This window comes from Heliangelus exortis, chromosome 2 (genome assembly GCF_036169615.1).
Source record: "Heliangelus exortis chromosome 2, bHelExo1.hap1, whole genome shotgun sequence".
Taxonomy (NCBI): Eukaryota; Metazoa; Chordata; class Aves; order Apodiformes; family Trochilidae; genus Heliangelus; species Heliangelus exortis.
Window position 1 is genome coordinate 102,040,670 of NC_092423.1, and position 21,869 is coordinate 102,062,538.

Genomic DNA, 21,869 nt, shown 5'->3' on the forward strand with positions numbered 1-21,869 from the left:
TGATTAGCAACTTGATGACAACATAAGCCAAAACACAAGATAAAGCACAGCATGTAGTTAGCAAACAAGGTACAATTGTCTCCTTTTGTCATTAGGGTATGGGATAAAAAAGGGATGAGGCAGCCTTGGAATATTTTGGTTGCCACTTGTTATCTAGAGCACTGGTAACAGAAAGCTGTTAAATCAGCCCAGCCAAAGCCAGAAGTAGAAACCATGTTCTGTTGAATTACAGAGGGCCTGGTGGAAGCTGTTCAAGCATAGCTTTTGTCACCACTACTGAAAAATTTCTTCCTACTTTAATTATAGAAATGCTGGAAGACATTGTATTTGCAACCCCTCCTGTTTTGCCAGACACTGTGCAAACACAGAGGGAGAACTACTCACCTGTCAGGAGTTCTGAGACCATTGTGAGAACTGGCACTGAAGCTGCTCCTCAGCAGCTTTTTTTCAGTGTAGTAAGAGGAAATAAGCTCAATCTAAGAGGAAACTGTCTACTGAAGTTACCTCAGGAGTCTGTCTCTCTCCCAGTAAAGACATAACTTATTTCAGAAGTACAAACTACTTTTGACTATAGATTACAGGACAGAGTAGCTTTGCCCAAGGTTTCCATCTCCATTCTACTCTTATTTATTACTGGGTTACAGTAATAACTTGTTGTATAAGATTATATAAACCAAGATTGTACTGTGCAAAGGGCCCCAATTTATTTAATCAATATTTCTCATGGTGTCTGGATGATTACATACAGAATGCCAGGGGCAAAAAAGCAATAAAGGCAACAAGACACTAGAAGTATTGTTCAGATAACTATGTAATAATCTTAAGCAATTTAATTTTCAGTGTTGAAAGTTAATTACTTACTTTAGGGAAAGACCAATTTAATATCTTCAGTCAGCTAAGTGGCTAAGATTCATTAAAAGTAACCCATATTACAAATGCTTTCATGCCACATTGCTTTTATTTCCAGGGATAAAACTTCTTGTCCCCTACCCCCAACCAACTCCTGCTCTAAACAGATTTTATATAGTAATTTTCTTCATAGGTGCTAGGAACGAAAGCTTGAAACAAACCTTTGTGGACCATGTAAGATCATGCACAGATATCACAGGTGTCTGACATCAGTTGCATATAACAGAAAAATGTGAGGAGATTCACCAAATGAAAATTTCAACTGCCACAGAGATAAAATTGGGCAAACTGTATAGGAAAGTCATTAATGTAATATTGTTCAGAATCAGTAATTCAAGCAAACCATACTTTAAAAAAAATATATAAAAAAAATATACCTAAAACTAGCAGAGTCAGGAAGTAAGCCAGAATTATGTGTTAGTGTGTAAAGATAAATATTGGAAAATCATGTAATGTTGCTGAAAATGCCTTTTTAGCTGAACCTCCCTCAATTCAGTATAATCTTGCTGTAGAAGAAAAGCCTGTGGATAGGTTTAAGGGAGGCATGGGGGGATTGCAAGGAAGAAATAACTAAAATAAACACACCCTAACCTGTTCATAATAACAGCATCTCCCAAATGCTTTCCTTGCTTTTATAGTCACTTTAAAACCCACCAGTAGGTAACAAAAAAACATTCCTGCAAAGGGTGTGTGCAAGCACTAAATCTGTCATAGGTAAGAATAATCCAGAATCAGTCACATAGGTGTAAAGTACCCTTTGAGTCTGGAAAATCGTTGTGAAAATAAGCAGACAAGCACCCCTTTGTTTGATGTTACCTCTTTTTTTTTTAGCAATCCTTGAGATTGGTGGTGGAAGAGGCATAATTCAGGGCATAAAAGCCCTGAACATCTGGCATAGGGTAAGATCTTCCAGGCATCACTAGTAAGAACACCAGCCAAAACAGTCTCCTGTTTTCCTTGCACACTTACCTACTGCCCTCACATGACAGCTTTGTCATGTGTTACCCCATTGCTGTGCATCCAGGGATGTGCACGAGAATCTGATTTGGTTGTTCAGCCAAGAGCCCGGAATGTCTGAGGTACTGACATCCCAGTTACATACTGACAGCATTTTCAAAGCTGCCACTGAACTACTCCTGGAGGTGCTTGAATTTTTACTCACCAAATTTGCAAAGCCTGCCTTATGTACACCTTATTACCTGCTTTAAATCTTATCTTGAGCTGAGGCCCAAGGTGTGGTTCATAAAGTTTGGAGGGAAACGCCTTTCTTGCTTGAGGGCCTCAACCCTTAGGCATGTGTAAAGCTTCTAGCAGAAGGGATGGATGCAGGCCCCATCACATGTGGAAGACATTTAAGAATTTGCATAAAGGAGAGGAGGAGGGGGGGGGAGAGAGGGAGTGAAACATCAAATATGAAACAGAGCCCTAGAGCTCTTGGTCCTGGGTTGCCAAAGCAGGGGCTATCTGGAGAGTTGACTAGGCACTGGCGTCCAGCTTCTGAAGAAGAATGATCTGGAACTCAGCTGGCATCTCAACTAGAGTCACCCCTCTGATCAACTGCATCAGAAAATACTTCAGTGTCTCAGCCCCTATCTTCTCTCATCTTTCTGGTATTTTAATCTTCTTAAGTTTAGGTAGCTACTCAGTTACCCAAATTCTGTATTCGGAGCTTGAGGCAGAAAATTTCAGGGCCAGCAGCAAATCAGACACATTGCAACAGGAAGAGAGTAAACCCAAGTACTTCTGAGAAGTACTGTCTTCTGACTAACTCTCCCATCCACACTGCAACTCCTAATGCCCCTTTCCTTTTCCCTTTTGCTTTCCTTTCCTTCTCTTTCCATCTCTTTCCTTCCCTTTTCTTTTTCATTAGCAGAGGAGGAGGGCAAGCAAAGTAGAAGGATTTAGATTCATGGCCAAGTTCCCATTTGCCAAAAGGATGGCAATAACAGTGTTATAACTTTGTTTTGCACAATATATTATCTCAGGTTCTAATAAATATACAATGGAAACAGGCAAGCACTAACTACAAGTAATTTTGTTCCATTTAATTCTCTTCCAAAAATGTATCACAAAGTTCACCAGCTTATCTTGCTAACATGAAACTTGTCAACTCCCCTTTCAACTGACTCCAGCCCTATAGCTTTGAAGCCTGCTAGGGCTGTGGGGCATAGAGCTGAGCAGATTTCTCAAGGAAATCTTGTGTCTGTGCATGGAGGGGGGGGGGGGGGGGCAGTATGCAGCGATTGTGGTCATACTGCAGCTTTTTTGCAACTGTTTCCAATGTCACAGTGACCTGCAGTTATTTGGAAAGGAAGCTTCCAGCTGCAAGTATCTTTTAATTTGCAACTCTTATCTACACACTGAAAGAAGCCTGCTGGGACTGGTATGCGTTGCTATTAAAGCCGTGTGAACACTTCTTTATGTTTTAAAATACTCAGTGTACTAACACTTCTGATCTTGTGATGACTGCAGAGGAACTCGAGTTAGGTTTGTGTCTCACAGCTAATGAGTGCTTCTAAAACGATTTTTATAATTAGGCAGCGGGATGCATACAGTGGAACTGGCGATGAGTCAGCAGTTAGCCAGGGGTGTTTGAACAGCAGCGTAAACCATGCCTGCTGCTAGGATACAGTCCACAAAGGTCATACCAAGTGCCTCCTATAAAGACACTACCGCCTTGCTGACATGAATTCTCCTAAGACTCTTACGTTTTTCTAGACCAAGCATCATTCCATTTGACATTTGGATGATGGTGGATTCAATCCTCACTGCTTGGCACCTGGATGACAGGGCAGAATGCTTGACACCACTGGTGCTATTCCCAGTGAGCCATGCCTCCCAGACTGACAGGGGATTTTTTCTCCCCATCTAGGGGAGTTAGGCACTAAGATTAATAACTATTAAAACAAGCTTACTGAGTAAGGATCTGCTTGAAAGTCACCTGCAATATACTGGAGAGAAGGTAAGGAGTCACCACTGTGCTTTCTACAGGATTTAGGGCTGTAACTCAGAAGTAGGGACAGCATGGGTTATAAAATGACTGCCCCTGGTACAGAGATAGCTGAGTTGCTCGAGGATCATCAGGTGCTGAGCCTCAGCAGCTTACAGCACCCAACGCTAAGGGCAGTGACATTCTTTAAAGCTATTACCTAACACTGATGGGGAGTATGTGTGGGGGGTGTTAGGCCAAATACAGGATGTGTGAGACAGTTGCCTGGCGAGGCACTGCTTCTCATTAACAGCACTGAAGAAGAAACACTTCATAAGTTAAAACTCATTCAGAGTCCAGCTTAGCTGCCTCCATAACCTCAGGAAACAAGCACACCCGTCCTGCTTATGAATCAGAGGTTTTGGGAACTTCAAGAGCAGGAAAGTGTCTTCAGGTAGAACTGATCTCTTTAATCCTGTCTAAGTGCTTTCCTTTGCCAAAAAGGAAAAAAAAAAAACAAAAAAAAACCCAAAACCAAGCACAATAAAACACAGCTGCTTGTGATAGTTCCACCCTCCCTTATTCAATTGTTCAGTGGTTTAACAGTCAGCCTGAATGTTGCAGACCTACTTTTAATTCTCTCTTCTAGCTGAGAGGATTCAAAGCCTGATTGTTCCAGCGCTCCACTCAAGTGACCTTGCTAGAAAAAAAAACTGAATTAATAATAAAAAAGTGAAGAGACAGACATCCTGCCATAAACGCCTTCAGGTTCTGCTGACCCACTTCAGCAAGAACATTTGGAGGTTCTATGTGGCTCTTAATGAGGACTGATTTTGCCAGGACTGAGAACTGCAGCTGGCCTCTAAAACCAGTGCTACTGGTTCCAGATAGACACAGACTGCAAGGCACCTTCTGCTTCAGAGGTGAGCCAGGGAGGGGGGTGTGTGTATGTGTTGTGTTTTAAAAGTTATTTTCAAGAGAAATCCCAGGCCTCTGAAATACTCCCCCAGAAGTCCATTTTTTAACAGTGTCTCTGACATGTTTGTATCAGAGCATGAAATGCCATTAAACATGAGACAGCAAAACAAAGATTCTCCCAAAGGCAAGGATAAGAACAATAGCACTGGTGAATTACAGTTCATCATCACAAAACCAAATGACATATAAGCATTGCTATAAAGACACACAGCCTTGGCCCATGAGCAAGAGCAAGGGTTTAACAATTGGCATTTATTGCTGTAAATACCAGGTGCCTCACTCTGAGTCTCAACAGTTTAGTGTCCATCACAGGTTTTAGCCTTTCATATGTAAATAAAGTTATGCAAACATATAAATTTGAATTTGGGGTAGATTTTCAAAGCTAATCGTACAACACAAGAGCACTGACTGAGATAGTGAGAAATGAAATGCGTGAGCAGTGTGTCTGGTTTGAGTTACAAGGAAGGCCTGGAGTCCTTTTGAAACCCAATCTTTTTCAAACATACACCACATGTGTTTGTACATACATGGCTGTAACGACGGCTTGCAGATGCCTTTTTTTCTCCCTAATGTAATGGGAGAGCTTGATTAAAATTCAGCGCATACAAAAGCTGCAATTTGAAAAAAATCCCAAAAGAATTGGTCTTTGCTGTGGTAGAAGCAGAGCTCTGGAAATTGACCGTGTTTTCCTCTGTACACTGCATCAAATGAGGTCTTCAGGGCTCCAAAAAAAAGCCCACAACAAAAAAACAACAGAAAACAAATCCAAACTAAAAAAAAAAAAAAAAAAAAAAAACAAAAAAAAAAACAAACAAACAAACAAAAAAAAACAAAACAAAAAAACCCAAACAAACAAAAAAACCCCAAAAAAGTGTGTTGGGAGCCATTTGTTCCTCAACTAAGTCAGTGCTAGGAGCTGCGATGCCACCTACTGATGGTTCTGGACATTGGCCTCGAATTCCCTGCAAAGGACAGGCGGCTCTCCTTCAGACACAGCAAAACTGTTTTCACGGATGAGTTTACAAAAGTCCTTTTTTTGAGGTTTTCTATCTCTACCCCCTCTAAATGTAAGTATTCTTGGCAAAAAGAGCAGCTTAGAGAAACTGAGAAAAAAACCGTTATTTTTGAAGCATTTAGGTTTCTTTCTGTCTTCTCTGAAAGAGTTCTGAACCCTTTTCCACTATCTTCTGTTTTTCAGCAACTTTCCCACTTGCCATTCTTTTGCAAAGCTAACTGGGACTCGGGTAGAGCAGAAGCTTCAGAAGCCTCTTAAAGGTACCAGGGAACAATTTTTATGGTAGTGTCCTTCCCAAAAGAGTCCTGTATTTTCTTATTCATGAACAAAAAGTTTTATTTCTAAAGTGAAGAATCACTGTCCTCTAATGAAATTTATTAAAAATTCAGTTCACAGTAGCAGCCTACCAAGACACAACAAAGCTCTCTCATCCAAATGACTAAATTCTTAAGTCTTAACACCATAATCCCTAGAAATGACAGAAGCAGATCTGATCATCCTCTCTCAAGACCAAAAAAAACATAACCACAGGTATTCCGATTATGGCAAAGTTGCTTTGGAGTACTACAACAAGTGCATTCCCTGCCCCAAGAACTACAAGATATGATGATGTGAAAGTGGAACTAATATGATTGTCTCCCTCTTACACACCCAGAGCATCCCTCTTAACAACATACAGTGTACTGCTTCATTTGGAAAGCAAGAGTAGCATTTTCAGAGAGAAAACAAAAAGGCCAGAGACAGAGTACCTTCATTCTTTCTCCAGCCCCATTCTCACTGTGCTTTGAAAATAGATGGGAAGAGAGAGAAAGAAAAAGAAAAAAAAAAAAAGAGTTGTAATGAAAAGTAATGAATACTGATCAGCCCTGCAGATCTGGTAAGAGGTGTCACACCTCCTACTCACACACAGTATCTTTTTTTAAGAAGACTCCGGGATTTACCATATAAATTTTAAAAAAGCAGTATTAATAATGTACTCAGTGTCAAGAAATTGAGGTGCTAAATTAGTATAATACCCCCTAAATTACATCTGTAAGATTTAGAAAGTTTAATGTGCAAAGCTTGGACAGAAATCATTAATTTATAATGTACTGAAATTTGAAGGATGAGAATTTCTTCATTCTGTATGCTCACAGTATCAAGTGAAGTACACAGTTGCTAAAGTACAAGCATCAGTAAGCTTAAGTGACTTATGCTTCATTTTTAAGGCAGAAATAGGTAACAACACAACTGCACACAGTTGCAAAAATATTTACAGATATGAGTAGATGAACATTCCACTTCTAGCATGAGAATTTTAATGATGTACTTAATATAGCAGTGTTTTATTTGAAAAGTTACCATTAAAAGTGTAAAATTAATCTAGCTAGGACAAATAGGATGATATTTCTTCCTGGGCCTCCACAGTCACTAATATTTGTCCCTCAGTCTCTGTCACTGTAGGCTGTACCCTCTCCCTGCCCATTCCCAGTCTTCTTACAAAGGCGCAGGCATGCCTGAGCAGCCCCAAAGTTCACAGAGAAAAAGCTGGAATGCTAAAAATGTATGCAAAAGTTCCAACAAGAAAAAAAAAAACAAAAAACAGATCCTGAGAAATAAAATTAATGGGGGAAAAAACAAAAAAGAGCTATCTGCAGGTACTCAGAGATTTGCTCAGTCATCCTTGTCTTTTGCTCCATGTTTCAGGATACGTGTGAATTCAATGTAGTTGAAATTCCCCTTTTTGTCAATGGGTGCCTCTCTGTACAGCTCATCTACCTCTTCATCTGTGAACCTGTCTCCCATTGTTGTCAGCAGCTCTCGCAGGTAATCTTCTTGGATGAACCCTAGAATGACAGAGAGAGAGAGGAAGACAAAAAGGAAGCCATTTCTTAGCTTAGTCTTCAAAAGCAGTAAGACAAGACAGACCGACCAACCAACATGAACTAACACAGCATGTAATAAATGTATTTTCACAGAGTACTTTCTCTGTTGAATTCTAAAGAAATTCCTTGAATGTAAAGAGAAAGGAGGAGAAGTTTGCTGCATTTCACACAGATCTGCTGTGATCTAACAACACCTATTTCTACCTACTGATATTCAACAGCTTGAAGTGGAAAAACAAGTTCCTGTAACTGCTAGCCTTCATTACACAAGCTGTTCTCTTAATTGAATTATATTTTTTCTTGACTTAATTAGATATATTTGCCCATCCTGTATAAACTAGTTTCCCCTGGGGACTAAATAACCACCGGTTTTCTCTTCACTGCTGCACAATACTGTTGCTGGAGGCAGTTTACATGGATACAGTGAACTGCTGGCAATCATCCAGGGAGAGTTTATAACAGAAAAGACTTCCAGGCAGGACTGAGCAAGTTAACTCAGGAGGAAGGAAGGATGTTAACTGTGGAGAGGTAGAGGTGGAAAAGTTAGTCAAAAAAAGGTAGGATATATTTAGTTATTTTATGCAAAAATATTAGCAGAAGATTTTGGAGGAAATAAAGATATAAAATGAGCAGTTGCTAAGTACATTCTGTTCATTCAATTTCAATAGAAGGGCAGAACCACCAGTTGCCAAATAATTCCAGCAAAGTTTAGAGATTAATACAAAAATGTACATAACAAACAGTAGACAGAATACAGAATGCAGAAACTGCTTAATGTTGAAATAAGACCTACCAGGCACAATAGTTGCTTCATTTGAGAGAGAAATTGGTTATTGAGCTTTAGTCGGAGAAATACCAATAACAGAACAGATGAGGTAGAAATATGTTCCAAAAATAAGATGTGTAAACTCTGCAGAACAGCTGGAAATCATCTGTAGACACCCACATCAGCTGCTGTAGATGCAGTGAGAATGTGATTTTTTTAAAATCTGCTTTGGAAAGAGCTGAATAACTTACGCAGAGTTCATTGGAGAAACAAAACCAAACAGGGAACCAGGGAACCAAAAGGCAGTCAATACGCTTGACAAATTATCATAGGGTTGATGTAGAAAGCAGGGAAAAAAAAAAAAAGAAAAGGTGTTTCAACATATGCTAATTAAAACAGCATCATATCCCAGTGTAGACAAGCCCTTGATTGCTGACTCCAAATGAAGAAGCCTCACAGCAATGTTCTACTTTAAAAAGGAGAATGTTTGGTTAGCCAGGCTCATCTTCATCAGGTGAAATTTTGGAGTTGTCCCTTTGTAGATGTGTAAATAAGGGGAAAAAACAGCTAAACAGATTAGGCTCTCTATTTCTGCAGTCCTACAGAGACCAAGAAGTGATGAGAGGTGACATAAGGATTAGTATCCAAAGAATGCAAGGCCTTTGGTGCTGCAAGTTTAGCCTCAAGGACTTAATTGCTTCTGTCTGAACAGCTATGTGATTAAACACCAGACATGCCAGACCAGAAACTTACTAAAAGTTTTAGTAACACCAAACTGTAAAGCAAACACTACTCCCACTCTCCCTCACACAGTTTCAATATAGATGAACTACACCGATGTAAAGCCAGGAAATAAGGCCCATAACTCACATGCACATGGAGATTATGAGCAGTGAAAAAAAAGAAAAGGTTTGATAAAACTGGAAATGTCTTTGGGCTTTTTTGGTTTGTTTTTTTTTTTTTTTAGGAACAAACTGATCAGAAGCCAAATCTGTGAATAAAATGAGTAAAAGACAAACATAACATGGGTTCCACAAATACATAACACATTATTTTGCAGACTGCATTTTGACTATTACGAATCAAAAATCAATAAAACACTATAACATATCTAACATGCTTCCTGGTTAAAATTGGAGGGTGGCATAAGACACAGAAAGGACTGTGGAACCATTATCCTCAAATTATCCTAGGACTAGACTAAAACATTTACCACACAGAGCTGAAAGATAATAAAATCAATCTTATCGGTACATGTGGGCCTGAACTAGTAACTTATTGTTTACATAGACGTAGAAGGTTACTCTTCAAAAGAACTGGTCGCACAATAATTTTCTTTATATTGTAATTCACAGGCTCTTGTTTTGTTGCACAAAAAAACCCTGTAGCATGTCAGACTACCTGTGGAGAGAAAATAATTAACCTACTAACAAAACTTCCTTCTCTAGGAGATGGTAAAGAGATTTCCCCTGAGAGGGAGGAAGTCAATTAACATTTGAAAAGGCCTTACCAGCAGAAAGGCTGTTTACCTACACTTCAGCAGGAAGGGGATGCTCTTTGAAAAGGCAAAAGGTGCTAAAAATACACAGACTGAAAACAGCTGTTTGAAATGGAGTAATATCCTTTGAAAGTTTCAGAGCATATATCCACAGGTTAGATTGAAATATTGTGGTGCACAATTGTAAGTAAAGTTATAGGTGCAGTGACATGTCCAGTACTGAGGCCAACTGATTTCAGCACACACTAATAAGACATTTTCACATGTCAAAGCCTTGACATACTCTAATTCTGCAGAACTGGCAAAGGATTAACTCCTGGTCACTACACACTTCTCCAGAATCTTAGCCTACATTAATATATAAAGTATAAACTCTAACCTCAAGATTACAGGTGCCAGCTTGAAAGTCTGATATAGTAAAATGGAGCTCTGCTTTTTCTCTTTCCCCCACTCCATCTTGTAATGCAAGTCAGTCCAACCTGTCACGTCTGTCTTCTAGACCCCACCCCAGTTTTTATCTTTAGATCATAAAGGCTGCAGCCCTACCTGCAATCTGAAAACAGACTGAGCTGCAGGTGAGGATATGACACATGAGATTTGTCATCAGAGCCATAAAACAGACTAGGCAAGATGAGGGTTCAAAAGAGTTTATGTAGTCTGGACAGCCTTCCCTGAAATACTAAAAACATGGAAGAATGCAGATGCTTCTCAGATTGACGGCTGGAAGAGGACAAACTCAGTTGTGTTACAGATTTCACATCTGTTACCTTTCCCATGCCATAGAAAAATCAGTTACCAATCTGAATTCCTTATCTTCTTAGACCACATGAATCTTATTTTACACTTTGAGGAACATATGCACTACCCACTTTTCTTCAAAATCTCACAGGACATTAGTACTAATCCTCAGTACTCACACAGAACAGATGATTTTTACTTTCTCAGCAGAAAGGCAAATTCTCATGACTTTGTAGAATATGCCATCTAGAAGGATTACTGTAATCAGCAGACTATTTAGAAACACAACATAAAAGTACTGACCCCCACCAAGCAGCTAAGTTTCACCCACATACCTGTTGCTTCTTCATCAAAGCAAGCAAAAGCATTCCTGATTACATCTTCTGGGTCTGTGCCATTTAGCTTCTCACCAAACATTGTGAGGAACATTGTGAAGTTTATGGGTCCTGGAGCCTCATTCATCATGGCATCTAGGTATTCATCTGTTGGATTCTTTCCTACAAATAAAGGGGTTCAGATTTGTTTCAGCTTTCCAATTAAGTGATCTGAATAGTCCAATATAAATGGAGACATCTCTCATGAGCTATACCACACTCAGTATTTTAACAGCACAAATTTGCTTGGCAACCATAAATAGCTAAGTGGTATTACCAAGGGAGGCGAGCATATCATGCAAGTCCTCTTTGTCAATGAAGCCATCCCTGTTCTGGTCAATCATGTTGAAGGCCTCCTTGAATTCCTGAATCTGTGACTGATCAAACATTGCGAATACATTGGAAGTGGCACGCTGAGGGCGCTTCTTGGTGGTCTTCGTCTTTGCTTTTTTGCTCGACATGTTGATTTTTTTACACTAGAGAGAGAAGTAAATGCAATATATAGAATGAGCTCAGAGTTAGGACTTAAAAACCGTAGTAAGGTTTAATGTTAAAGTTCACCAATAGCAAACGCATCTAACACACTTCCATTTACTCTCATCAGAACATATTTCCCTAATCAAGAATGGAAATAGAGATTCATAAAATATGAAGAAATGAAAGACAAGCTCCTAAAAAAAAAATACTAAAAGCAGATAGAAGTTAAGCTTGAATTTCAGTCTTCAAAGGGACAGCTTTTGTCTGGGATCCCTTCTTGATCCAGGCACCTTCAAGAAGGGAACATGGACTGGTCTCAAGTATAAAAGAGCAAAGCAAGGTTTTCAGAGCTGTTCTTAAGGCTGTGAAAGAGCTCTATATGGCTATGGATATACAATAACTGCGTGCAAAATAGGTGGTGGGGAAGGAGCAAAACAACTCATTTCACCTGAACAAACTCTGAAGCACCTATACTTGTCACCTGGCAGTGGTAAGCAGTTGCTGTTCTGTATGAGTCTGCCCTTGTCTTGCCTTCCATTATTAACAACACTCTAAAACTAGGAGAAAACTATGCTAGCTACTGCTCACACCGGTAGGTTCTGCCTGACCTCTATTTAGTTTTATGCAGTTAGTTTTTATCTGAAATCTAATACAAGTCTGGGATGCCTAAAAGCTGACCTCTGCTGCCTACTCCTTTAAACAAAAAGCAACCAAATCACACTGCAAAAGCTCATTTCCCTAGAAAAAGGTACCTTCACCTGTAACACTCAGGCTAACTAAGCTTGGGTCTGAACAAGGCAGAGCAATGGTCCATTTCTTCACTTCCCATGTCAATTAATTTACCTGTTGCTAAGGCTGCTTAGTTTTCCATTGTACAGTGCTGCCGAGCAAGCTTTAGGATTTTATAGAAGGAACTGGGGGAGACCGCAATTGCCTTTTACGGAGATAGCAATAGGGAAAACCTACACATACCATTTTCAATTCCACCACAGAAGGCTGTGACCTGGAAACAACTTGCCCTAAGCCTGGATGTGCAGGGAGAATCAAGTTCGGCGACAATGCTCAGGTCTCCAGCAACCGTAGCACGAATATATATTTTAATATATATTTTTGGGGGGGGGATTGGTTGGTTTGTTTTGCGGGGGGAGGGGAGAGGGTGGGCAGAGGAATGCTGAGCTCTCTTCAAAAGCTACATCCTGCCCTAAGATTCAAGCCTGCAGTGTTCGAAGCGCTCTTGCCCTCTCCATGAGGAGACGACGCCACTAGCGACGGCACCGAGGGTCCCCTCCAGCCACCCCACCGCCAGTTGAGGCTGAGGCTCCGGCTCCGTCTGTCAGAGCCTCAGCCGGCGGTGAGGGCGGTCCCGGCGCCATCGCTTCTCCCTCAGCAGCAACTGCCACAACGGCCACTGCCAACGGCCGCTGGTTCGAACGCGTCTCCCAACGGTCACCCTCTCCACAGCCTGTGCCCGTTTCCGCCCCCAAACCCCTCCCCACCGGCAACTCCCGGAGCCTCCTCAGCCTCACCACAACGTCCACTGCAGGAACACGGTACGAGACAGGCGGCGAAAGGAGGAAGCGGCAGCAGTCCCGGTGCTTCCCGGAGAAACCATCGTCCTGCTGAGTGGCGGGTGGGGGGGAGGACGAGCTGCGGGATCGACACCGAGTGGAGGCGGGAGAAGTGGCTGAAAGCACTGAAAAGGCAGCGAGACCTTTTCTCGAACGATTTCAGCCCCTTTCCTTCCTCGGGGCGGCTGGTTTGGGACGAGTCGGCGACAGCTTCTTTCCCAGCCCCCCCCCCTCCTCCAGCAGCGTTGGCGCAGCCCGGGGGAAGTCACCGCCTCCACCGGTGCTCGGCCCTGGGCACCGCCTTCAGGTACCGGGCAGCGGGGTACGGATGGAGGGAGAGCCGCTGGTGGCTGCGGGGTGGGCTCTGAGGCTGGGGGAGAGCTCAGAAAGCTGCTGAGGAAAGATAAATCCCAGCTGCTTTCATGCGCCTGCCTGAGATTAGGGAGTACGTGGGGCAGCTCCGGGCTGGAGGCCGCCGCGTTCAACCGGGGTTCGGCACCCGAGCCGCGGCGGGGACGCTCCACTCCGATAAGAGATGGAAGCGTAGTTCTTGGTGGGCTTCCTCTGGTCAGCAGGTTTTCGCCCTGTGCTTATTTTTTACGTATCACGTTGAAGAGGGAGCTTCGTGTTCCTGAAGGCTCAGCCGGCGACCGCGGAGTTAACAGGTTCATGGTTTCATAGCAGTGAGGAGATAAATGAAGCCTGATCATTTGGTGACATGCTGCCGGATTAAACAAGTGTAAGGCGTTATCCTGACATTCAGGCTTCCACGTAGTTCGCTTAAGGCGTCAGAAAAATTCTACTTTGCATCTTTCAAATCTTCTAAATGAGCACTCCCGCATAAACAAGATTTAGCACCTCTCGCAGCTGTAAATTATAAGATCCATTGGAAGATTTATTCTTATATTTTTTTTTTTTGTTAAATAGAAAGTACACTCATTAAAAACGTGAAGGGCAACACTAATTTTTTCTTAGCTTTCTTTTTATTGATGTAGGATCTCAAAGAAATAGATATACAAGCTGGTTTTAGTGCTCTCGTGAGGATGGGGTCTCAGGTAACTTAAGCAGTTTGGTTTTAGCCCATGACTGCTTCTGCAGTTTTGAATTTTTTTAAAATTTCTGAATGGATGGTTTATTTAAATTTTGCATATTGAAATCCCATATAAACTTGGCCTTCAAGAAGGTGTTGCTTAGCACACAAAAATATTCCAAAATACTGCCAAATGGGAAAGCTTCGCTGTCAGTTCCTAATTCTTTTAACTTGTTTCCTACAGTCAGTATCTTGGCACACCGTAACTCTTAAAGAGGAAAGGAAAAAAAAACGTATCAACAGGCTCTTGCTCAATTTACTGATTATATTTACAAATGTCAATGGATTACATTTAGGCACTGTACGTACAGTGGTTAATATATAGGAGTTGCAGTCCTAAATTTGAAGGTACACTTCAGTGACTAAAAGACACAACTTTGTTTCCCCGCTCTCCCCTCAGTCCAGAACAATTATTTAATGAGGTCTAAGAATTTGACCTAATTTGCTTCTAAGCATTCTTCCTTGATGTATATTAATATTGCTCTTCTAAAATTTGCCTCTAAGTGCAATGGAAAAAAAATGCATTAAACTTTGATGAATTGAGAGCATGCTTATGAAAAAAAGGGTTTTGGAAAAAATCCTCTGTACTTACTTTGCATGGCAGAGTTTCTGGATAATTGAATTGAAAGTGTGAGTGGGCAGAAAAGAAGTAGAAATGCCGAGATAGTAACAGAGTTATTAAAATACTTTGTGATGATCTTGAACAACTGATTGTGTGTTGAAATTTAATTATGAAGAGTTATTTGATATCTTCATTCAAAATCCTTTCATCACTTACTTTAATTCGAACCACAGCTGCAAGCGCACAACTATATTGTATTGGTTTTCATGCTATTAAAAAGGTGTTATGTGAAAACTGTCATCTATGTTGTTTCCAGTGTTTAACTTTTAAAGGTGTGAGAATAGTTACTGTACTGTTACTTGTCTGGTATGAGATCAGTTTTTAATGACAAAGTGGGCTGTCTTTCTCAAAGCTTTTGTCTCCGGTTTGTGACATCATAATGAATTGAGATGCAGTTGTTAAATGCAGAAGTAAATCTACAGAATGCTTTTACAAATTGTTAAATTTTACTTGATTTCAGCACTCACGATACCACTTAAGACATTTAAAGGGGAAAAAAGGGACTTGCTTTGCTTCATAATATTTGGAAAATATTTTTTTACTCATTTTGATCTTGAAAATAAAAAAACAGTAAATGTCTTGATGACGCCTGTGATGGTCTGTGATGATCCCTCAGGTGAGCAGGATTTCCTTTCCAGTGCTTGAGCCTCCCTTTGGGGATGCTGCCGCTTGAGGATCGAACCAGTGAGCTGCCCGCAGCCCTGTGCAGCTCTGAGTTGGCTGTGACTGTGCATCCCCGGCAAACGCTGGAGGAGAGCGTGGCTGTAATCCCACCTCCTGCTGCCTCACAGGCTGGTTCTGACAGTACAGTGAAGCCACGAACCGTTTCTTGAGTTCTTGAGGCTCCTCTGCTCTCTGTGGTGCTCCCTGGCTGTGCGGGGAGCTGCGCTTGCAGATCGCTATCTGATGGGACAGCAGGCCTGGTCTTGAAAGGCGGCCTTCGGGCTCTTCTGGTAAAGTCCAGGCACATCCTAGAGAAAGTGTGTTCTGGGAAGCCGAGACTGAAATGGGTAGCCTGCTGCTAAGTGGTTCATCCCGCCGTTTGCCAGCGCATAGTGCCAAGTGTGTCCAGAGGGAAGCGCTTCGGCAAATGCTCTTGGAGAGAACGTGCCCTCCCTGCCGGGCACTGCGGGGCGGCTGGGGCCAGGGGTTCTCAGGCAATGTTGTACCGCGGCATGGTGCCACCTAGTGACGTGCTTGCTTTTGTTTTGTGGGCTGGGGAAAAAATGCCTGCACTACCACACCCAAAAATGTACGTGCCAAATTTTTTTTATTTGTCAGTACCGCATAATTTCCTGCATAAGCCATTCAGAATAAGAATTGATGTTTCCATTTGAAAACATGATTTTTATTTTTAAGAATGCTGTGCTCTGAACTCCTTCAGTTTTCTTCTTTCAATTACTGTTTTCTTTATTTTTCCCACCCTTCTCACTTATGTCAGTCTTCTTTAACAAAAAAAAACCTTTTAAGCAAAATGTGTACAATTTTCCTAACCTGTCCATCTAAAATACTTAAATACTTTGATGCTGTTGAACTGTTTTCCTGGACTTGTTTTCTTTGGAGTGCCTAAAAGCCTTCATAATTATGTTTCATACGTAAATTCCAAGACTGTTATAGGCAGCAAGCAACTTACAGTAAACCTTTTACCTCCTTCCTTTTGATTCACTCTGTTCCCTCACCTCTGCTGAGTTCTGATGACGGTGCAAATATCTATGATTAACTTGGTTGCTTAATGAAGCAGAGTCAGTGTGTGTCATATGATGTTTCATTATGAATCCTATTAGTTGTACAGGAACAGCTGCACTAGTTCACAATAAAAGTCTTCCTAGTCCAGGGGTGGATGGTTTTGCTAGTTAAGAGATTTTTCTGAGCATATTATCACTGTTCCGTACCAACAGCAAATGCTATTGTAGAGGTTCAGTATTGACAGCACAATCAACTATTTCCGATTTTGTTCTGAGTCATTTCTAGGTCAAAACAGTCATTTAACAAAACTGTTTTCCCTGTCAATTGCTTTACCTAATATTTTGGCTCATTCCTCTTCCTTTCCATCCCTTCTTTCCTGATTCCAGCTGTTATTTGTTATTTCTGTTATGCTATCCCAAGTGCAGTGCTGCATCAGTCAGAGCGACAGCCATTCTTTTTATGATGCTGGAAATGTCCCAGACATGTTCTGGAATTTCTCCAAAACTAGCTCCAGAACTGTGATCCAAAAGGAAAACATTTGAGAAGTCATGAGTGAAAGAAAAGACTCTGAATGCATGTCTTTCCTTGGGTCTGTTGGAAGACCTGAGCAAGACTTCTAAACAGCTGCATGGTATTCCCTCTTTTCATTTAAAGACCTCATTAATAAAAATGGTAAGTTATTGCTTTTCCAGGTGGTCCCTGTCATAACATAGATGCTGGAGCAGGAAAAGTAAAGGCTGTCAGATAATGTACTGGAGCCTGTAGAAGAAAGATATATTCCTTCTCCCTGTTGCAAATGAGAAATAGCTCTGTTTGACATTCTGGTGACTTCTAGTGTGCATAGCTGAGGAAAAGGCAAGAACATAAATTCTGTAGACTGTTGTATTACAATGATATTCCAGGGACAAGGCCAAAGCAGAGAAATGTAACAGGACATAAATAAAATTAAGTCAGCTTCTGAAGTGTTGTAAAACAGGAAAAAAACACAAAAAACTCTTTAAATCTGCAGCTCACTCACTGTATGGATGGGCACTGAAATGGGATGAAGTTCTGAGGGACTGGATTCAGCAGACAAAGTGCTCCTTGCATTCCCAAATTAAAAGTCCTTTCTATATAAGAACACAAATAAAAGTTGAAAATTCCATTTGGGGCTGTTGGTTTCTGCTAGGTTTTTGTCCCTTGCTACCTGTTCTCTATGATAAAATAGTCACTGTACCACCATCACTTGTTTTTTATACCATCTAGTACATAGCAGTAACATTAGCCAAATCTGTGGGGTTTTCTCACTTTTTGCTTTAGTTTTAAACAGAAATATTGCAAGACATCATGATTCCACATGAAATGCAAAACCAAGTGTTGATAAAGCATTCTTAATAAGAAGAGACAAAGGCCTCCAGTCTTTCAAACATATGTAGTTAATTCTTCTAAACCTAAGGGTGTACATATGTGCCCTTGCATGTTAAATTAGTGATTGTAGCTGACAGTCTTTATGTACAAATAAGGAAGGAAATGAATTTTGCTCAATGTTTGGCCAAAGGCCTAAAATGGTATTATAAAACATACCCAGAAAACAAGAGGGAGTTGAAGTAAAAACTGAGCTGTTTTAAGTTTTCTTACTAGCTATTGCCTAGGCAGGCTCATGTTGCCCAGGCAGGTTGGCTGGTGGAGCAGTTTCAAAATCAATGTGCTTCTTGTGGAGTGCTAAATATGTTGCCAGTATAAAAACTTATGTATTAGAGATTATAAGCTCACAACTAAGAAGAATTGGGTAGAGGAAGAAAAAAACAGTGTCAGATACAGTGCTAAGTTACTTGTGTCTGATGCCAGCTCTATTTTAGCAAATGTGAAGAGGGGCCTCACAGGCCTCATTTTACACCCAGTCACATGAAAATGCTAGACAGGCTGGAAATTATTGTGAAATTATGCCTTTTGATTCTCACTTTTGACCCTACAATAGCCAAAGTGGAGAAATTACAAAATATGGATTAAATAAACCTTCTAAAATTGTGTAGTGACAGTTTACAGGAATGTTAAAATCACTGTTGCTGTCACACACTATTTGCTCCTTTAGGTACATATATTAAACTTTGTCTTGACCTGCCTAATCTTGTAGTATTTGTAACTTCCAAGATTTATCAAATGTCAAGGCTTGGTCATTACTAAATGACCAAATCATTGCTTCATGGCAGAGGTGTCTGCATGTAGCAACAGTTAGGATTTTCCAGGAGGAAGATTGATATCCTGCTCTCCCATTTGTTACCTGCTTATGAGAAACATGTAATTGTCTTCCCTTGGATTTATTGTATTCATAGAGCCTGCATGACCCCTTACACCCTGTGATGCAAAGTCTATTATGTATGATGTGTTCTTCAGGAAATACCACAAATTTGGGCTGAAAAGATTTCTTGGTAGTATTCTCTGTTGTTGAAATTTGCAATATAAGTTATTTTTTTCAAGACGTAGGGCAGGGATTACTGAAGGATGTGCTGCCACAGCAGCTTGTGTGCTTTGCTTACAGCAACAGAATTTGCACCTACCCAAAATGAGTGTTCCTGGGGAATGATACAGGCCCACAGACTGCAGAGGAAAATGGGACAATTTTTTTTTTCTTACTTTTTTTCCCCTAAGATTAAAGTTCCCTATCTAATATGCAAGTTCAGGAAAACAGTGATCTCTATTGAGTCATTGCTGAGTGCAGCAAGTACAAACTGTGGAATTTGATATTTTTCCAGTATTGCTTTTCAACATTTCATGATAACTTCTTTTTCAGCTACATTTTGAGAGGCATTTACTGATTTCTTTTTGCCCCTCTATTAGTCCTGCCTTCTGTAATACTGTTCCTGAGTTACTGTTGTCCTAAATAATTTTCCCAGAGAAAATGATCTGAAAATGATGGTAGAGTTTGAAAAATGGATTAAGCAAGCCAAAATAGGAGCATGGGTTCATGAGCAATGCCAAGGGCAGATTAAATGCTGGTACCTAAAATGTCCCTGGCTTGACTGTGATTGTTACTCACCGATTATTTGGATTTACATTGTCTGCATGCCTTTGCTGTGGTTAAAGAGCTATTCATTGATGTTTGGAACACACTAGGAACATACCAAATAATAGGATGGTAATGTTTCAAACAAGCAAAGGCTACAAGAAACATGTGGTTACAAGATTTCAGGTATTTTTGAGCTTTTTGTACAAATGCACTGGGCATGACACAAAGGCATGTGCTGTTACTGGTGTCTTTTGCCAGGATGGGGCCCCTGTGTTAAATTTTGTTTCTCAGCATAGGATGGTGATCCTAGAAACAAGCGATCTAAAGATAGTCCTAAGGTCATCGGTGAAATGGATCCTTACTTCAGGGTGTACAAACACCACCTCTGTGACATCAGTTAGTTGCTGAGCTAGGATATTAATCTGATTTTGTGTTGTGAAATGCTTGAATCATCTGATCACTGTGTGATAAATGATGGGTTTATTTGCTTAAATGATGGGTAAAGAGCAGAAACAAGTAGATCCTGAGTGTTTATAAATGCTCCACATTACCCGTATCTCCAGCAAATCAGAGTAAGGGAAAAAATAAAAATGCAAGTAAGCATATACTAACAGCACTTCACACAAACACAGTCTTCTTCTGGATGTTTCTCATGCAGCTGCAGAAGCTCTTTGGCTTCAGTTTGGCCTTTGTGGATATAGTGTTAGAACAGGCTACGTGTTAAATAAATCACTGCTTTTCAGTAGTGCTTCACAGGGCACTATATACATCACTGTAGGTGTAAGGCTATTAATGTGTATCAGCCTATAAAAATAGTTTTTAATCATAAGCTTATTCAGGTGTGGATCTTGGGGACCATTGTATACGAATCCCAAGGGAGAAAATACTAGGTTCCAAGATTTTGGCTGCAAAATGCTAATCTGAGGCATTGGAATCTTAAGCTGTTTCAGTGACCAAAGTTATTTTTTATTTTTGGAAGTGGATTATTGATGACATCCCTGCAGCCCTCAACACGCAACCTCAGCTGTCTGGACATTCCTCACTGCCTAGCTACAAAACACATCTGATGTTCTTATATGGTCTCTTGGCTGGGTCTGTAGGTCTTGTAGCCTTTCAGTGGTTAAGGGGTTTGTGCCCACTTGCAGGTTAACTGGCTTCCTATGTTACAATACAGATACTAGGGAAACCCCAGTGTGGAAGGTCATTATTAGTTACACTTTAACAGCCTTGGAAATTCTTCCTCAATAATGTGTCTTCTTGAGTAAGGATCTTTACATTTATAAAGTTCCCTGTCCCCACCCTTTAATCACAGAGAGCAGCCAAGAACATAACACCCACACAGTGCCACAAGAAGCAAAGCATCTACATCCCATGTTTCAGCTGGCTGTTCAAAAATTAAGAGCAGCAGTACAGAAGATTTTGAAGTAGAGTTTCCGTTAAGGAAGAATACCAGATTCTCTTATATATAACATATTTAGGATTTAAAACCACTAATTCATAAGTTATTTCCAGCAAGAGAAATCCAGCTGGCTTGTCTGTTGTTGATTACTCCATATAATAAATACATCAGCATCTAAGATGTACTAAGAAGGCAGGATCAGAAAAATAATGGTTTGGGACTTCATAACAATCTTACAAAATTTTAATTAAGAGAATTTAACTTCTATCCTGAGTGCAGCATGCTTACATGTATGCACACAAACTTGGCCTGTACACGTGTGAGCAGATGAGCCCAAAGAAGTGGCAGTGTAACTATTCCTCAGCCTAATGTTACATAGCAACATTGCAACAGAACAGTGTTTCCAGGTCTCCAGGCTGTGACATGGGCAGTGCAGGCGAGAACTTCCACCCATACTTGTAAACTACCTTCTAAAAAAAATGAGTTGTTCCTAGAACCCTGAAAGCATCCCATGGAGAAATACCTCAGCAACTATACCAAAGAACAGAGATAGACTAAAAAACAAACTTTTTCAGAACAATCAGGTGTGGCAATTTTCAGTAGTATAGCAAAGAACACAGTAGGAGAAAAAGACAAAAAATGAAGCTTAATTTGTTTGAAGATAAAACCCACAAAATTGGAAAAAAAAAATGGCTTAAATGAGGTTTGAGCTCAGAAGTGAAAAAAAAACAGGAATTTGAGAAAAAAAAAAAAAGTCAAAGAATGCCTACTGAGTACAAAGTAAACTTACTTATATAGCTAAACCTGGAATATCTTCACAAGCTGCCAAACTTTCATTCTACTACACAGGACATGAGACAAAACTTCCTTACAGTATATGCTGTCCCAGACTTTACAAGCCCTTTAGCTGAAGGAACATTCCTGTTCCTTGGTTTCTTAGGACATGTGAAATAGCTCAGGGCACAGTCT

General features: G+C 40.5%; 1 protein-coding gene and 1 long non-coding RNA gene across 2 annotated transcripts; one reads left to right on the top strand and one right to left on the bottom strand.

Moving 5' to 3' along the window:
* Positions 1-2,920: 2,920 nt before the first annotated feature.
* LOC139793095 (uncharacterized) lies at positions 2,921-9,572 on the top strand. Its single transcript, XR_011724493.1, has 2 exons — positions 2,921-4,761; positions 6,015-9,572. It is a non-coding gene; the product is annotated as an uncharacterized lncRNA (long non-coding RNA).
* LOC139793094 (myosin regulatory light chain 2, smooth muscle minor isoform-like) lies at positions 6,186-21,693 on the bottom strand. Its single transcript, XM_071737237.1, has 4 exons — positions 13,076-21,693; positions 11,350-11,548; positions 11,034-11,195; positions 6,186-7,657 (listed from the first exon to the last, which is right to left on the bottom strand). Exons 2-4 carry the CDS (start codon positions 11,531-11,533, stop codon positions 7,485-7,487), a joined length of 519 nt encoding a protein of 172 aa, XP_071593338.1. The 5' UTR covers positions 11,534-11,548; positions 13,076-21,693; the 3' UTR covers positions 6,186-7,484.
* Between the last annotated feature and the right edge of the window lie 176 nt (positions 21,694-21,869).

Bases quoted from the DNA above. Each gene is read 5' to 3' on its own strand.
- LOC139793094 (XM_071737237.1), bottom strand. From the start codon at position 11,533: ATGTCGAGCAAAAAAGCAAAGACGAAGACCACCAAGAAGCGCCCTCAG. The intron at 11,196-11,349 runs GTAATACCACTT...CTTTATTTGTAG, and splicing joins TGATATGCTCGCCTCCCTTG to GAAAGAATCCAACAGATGAA. The intron at 7,658-11,033 runs GTATGTGGGTGA...CTGTCATTCTAG, and splicing joins CTTTGATGAAGAAGCAACAG to GGTTCATCCAAGAAGATTAC.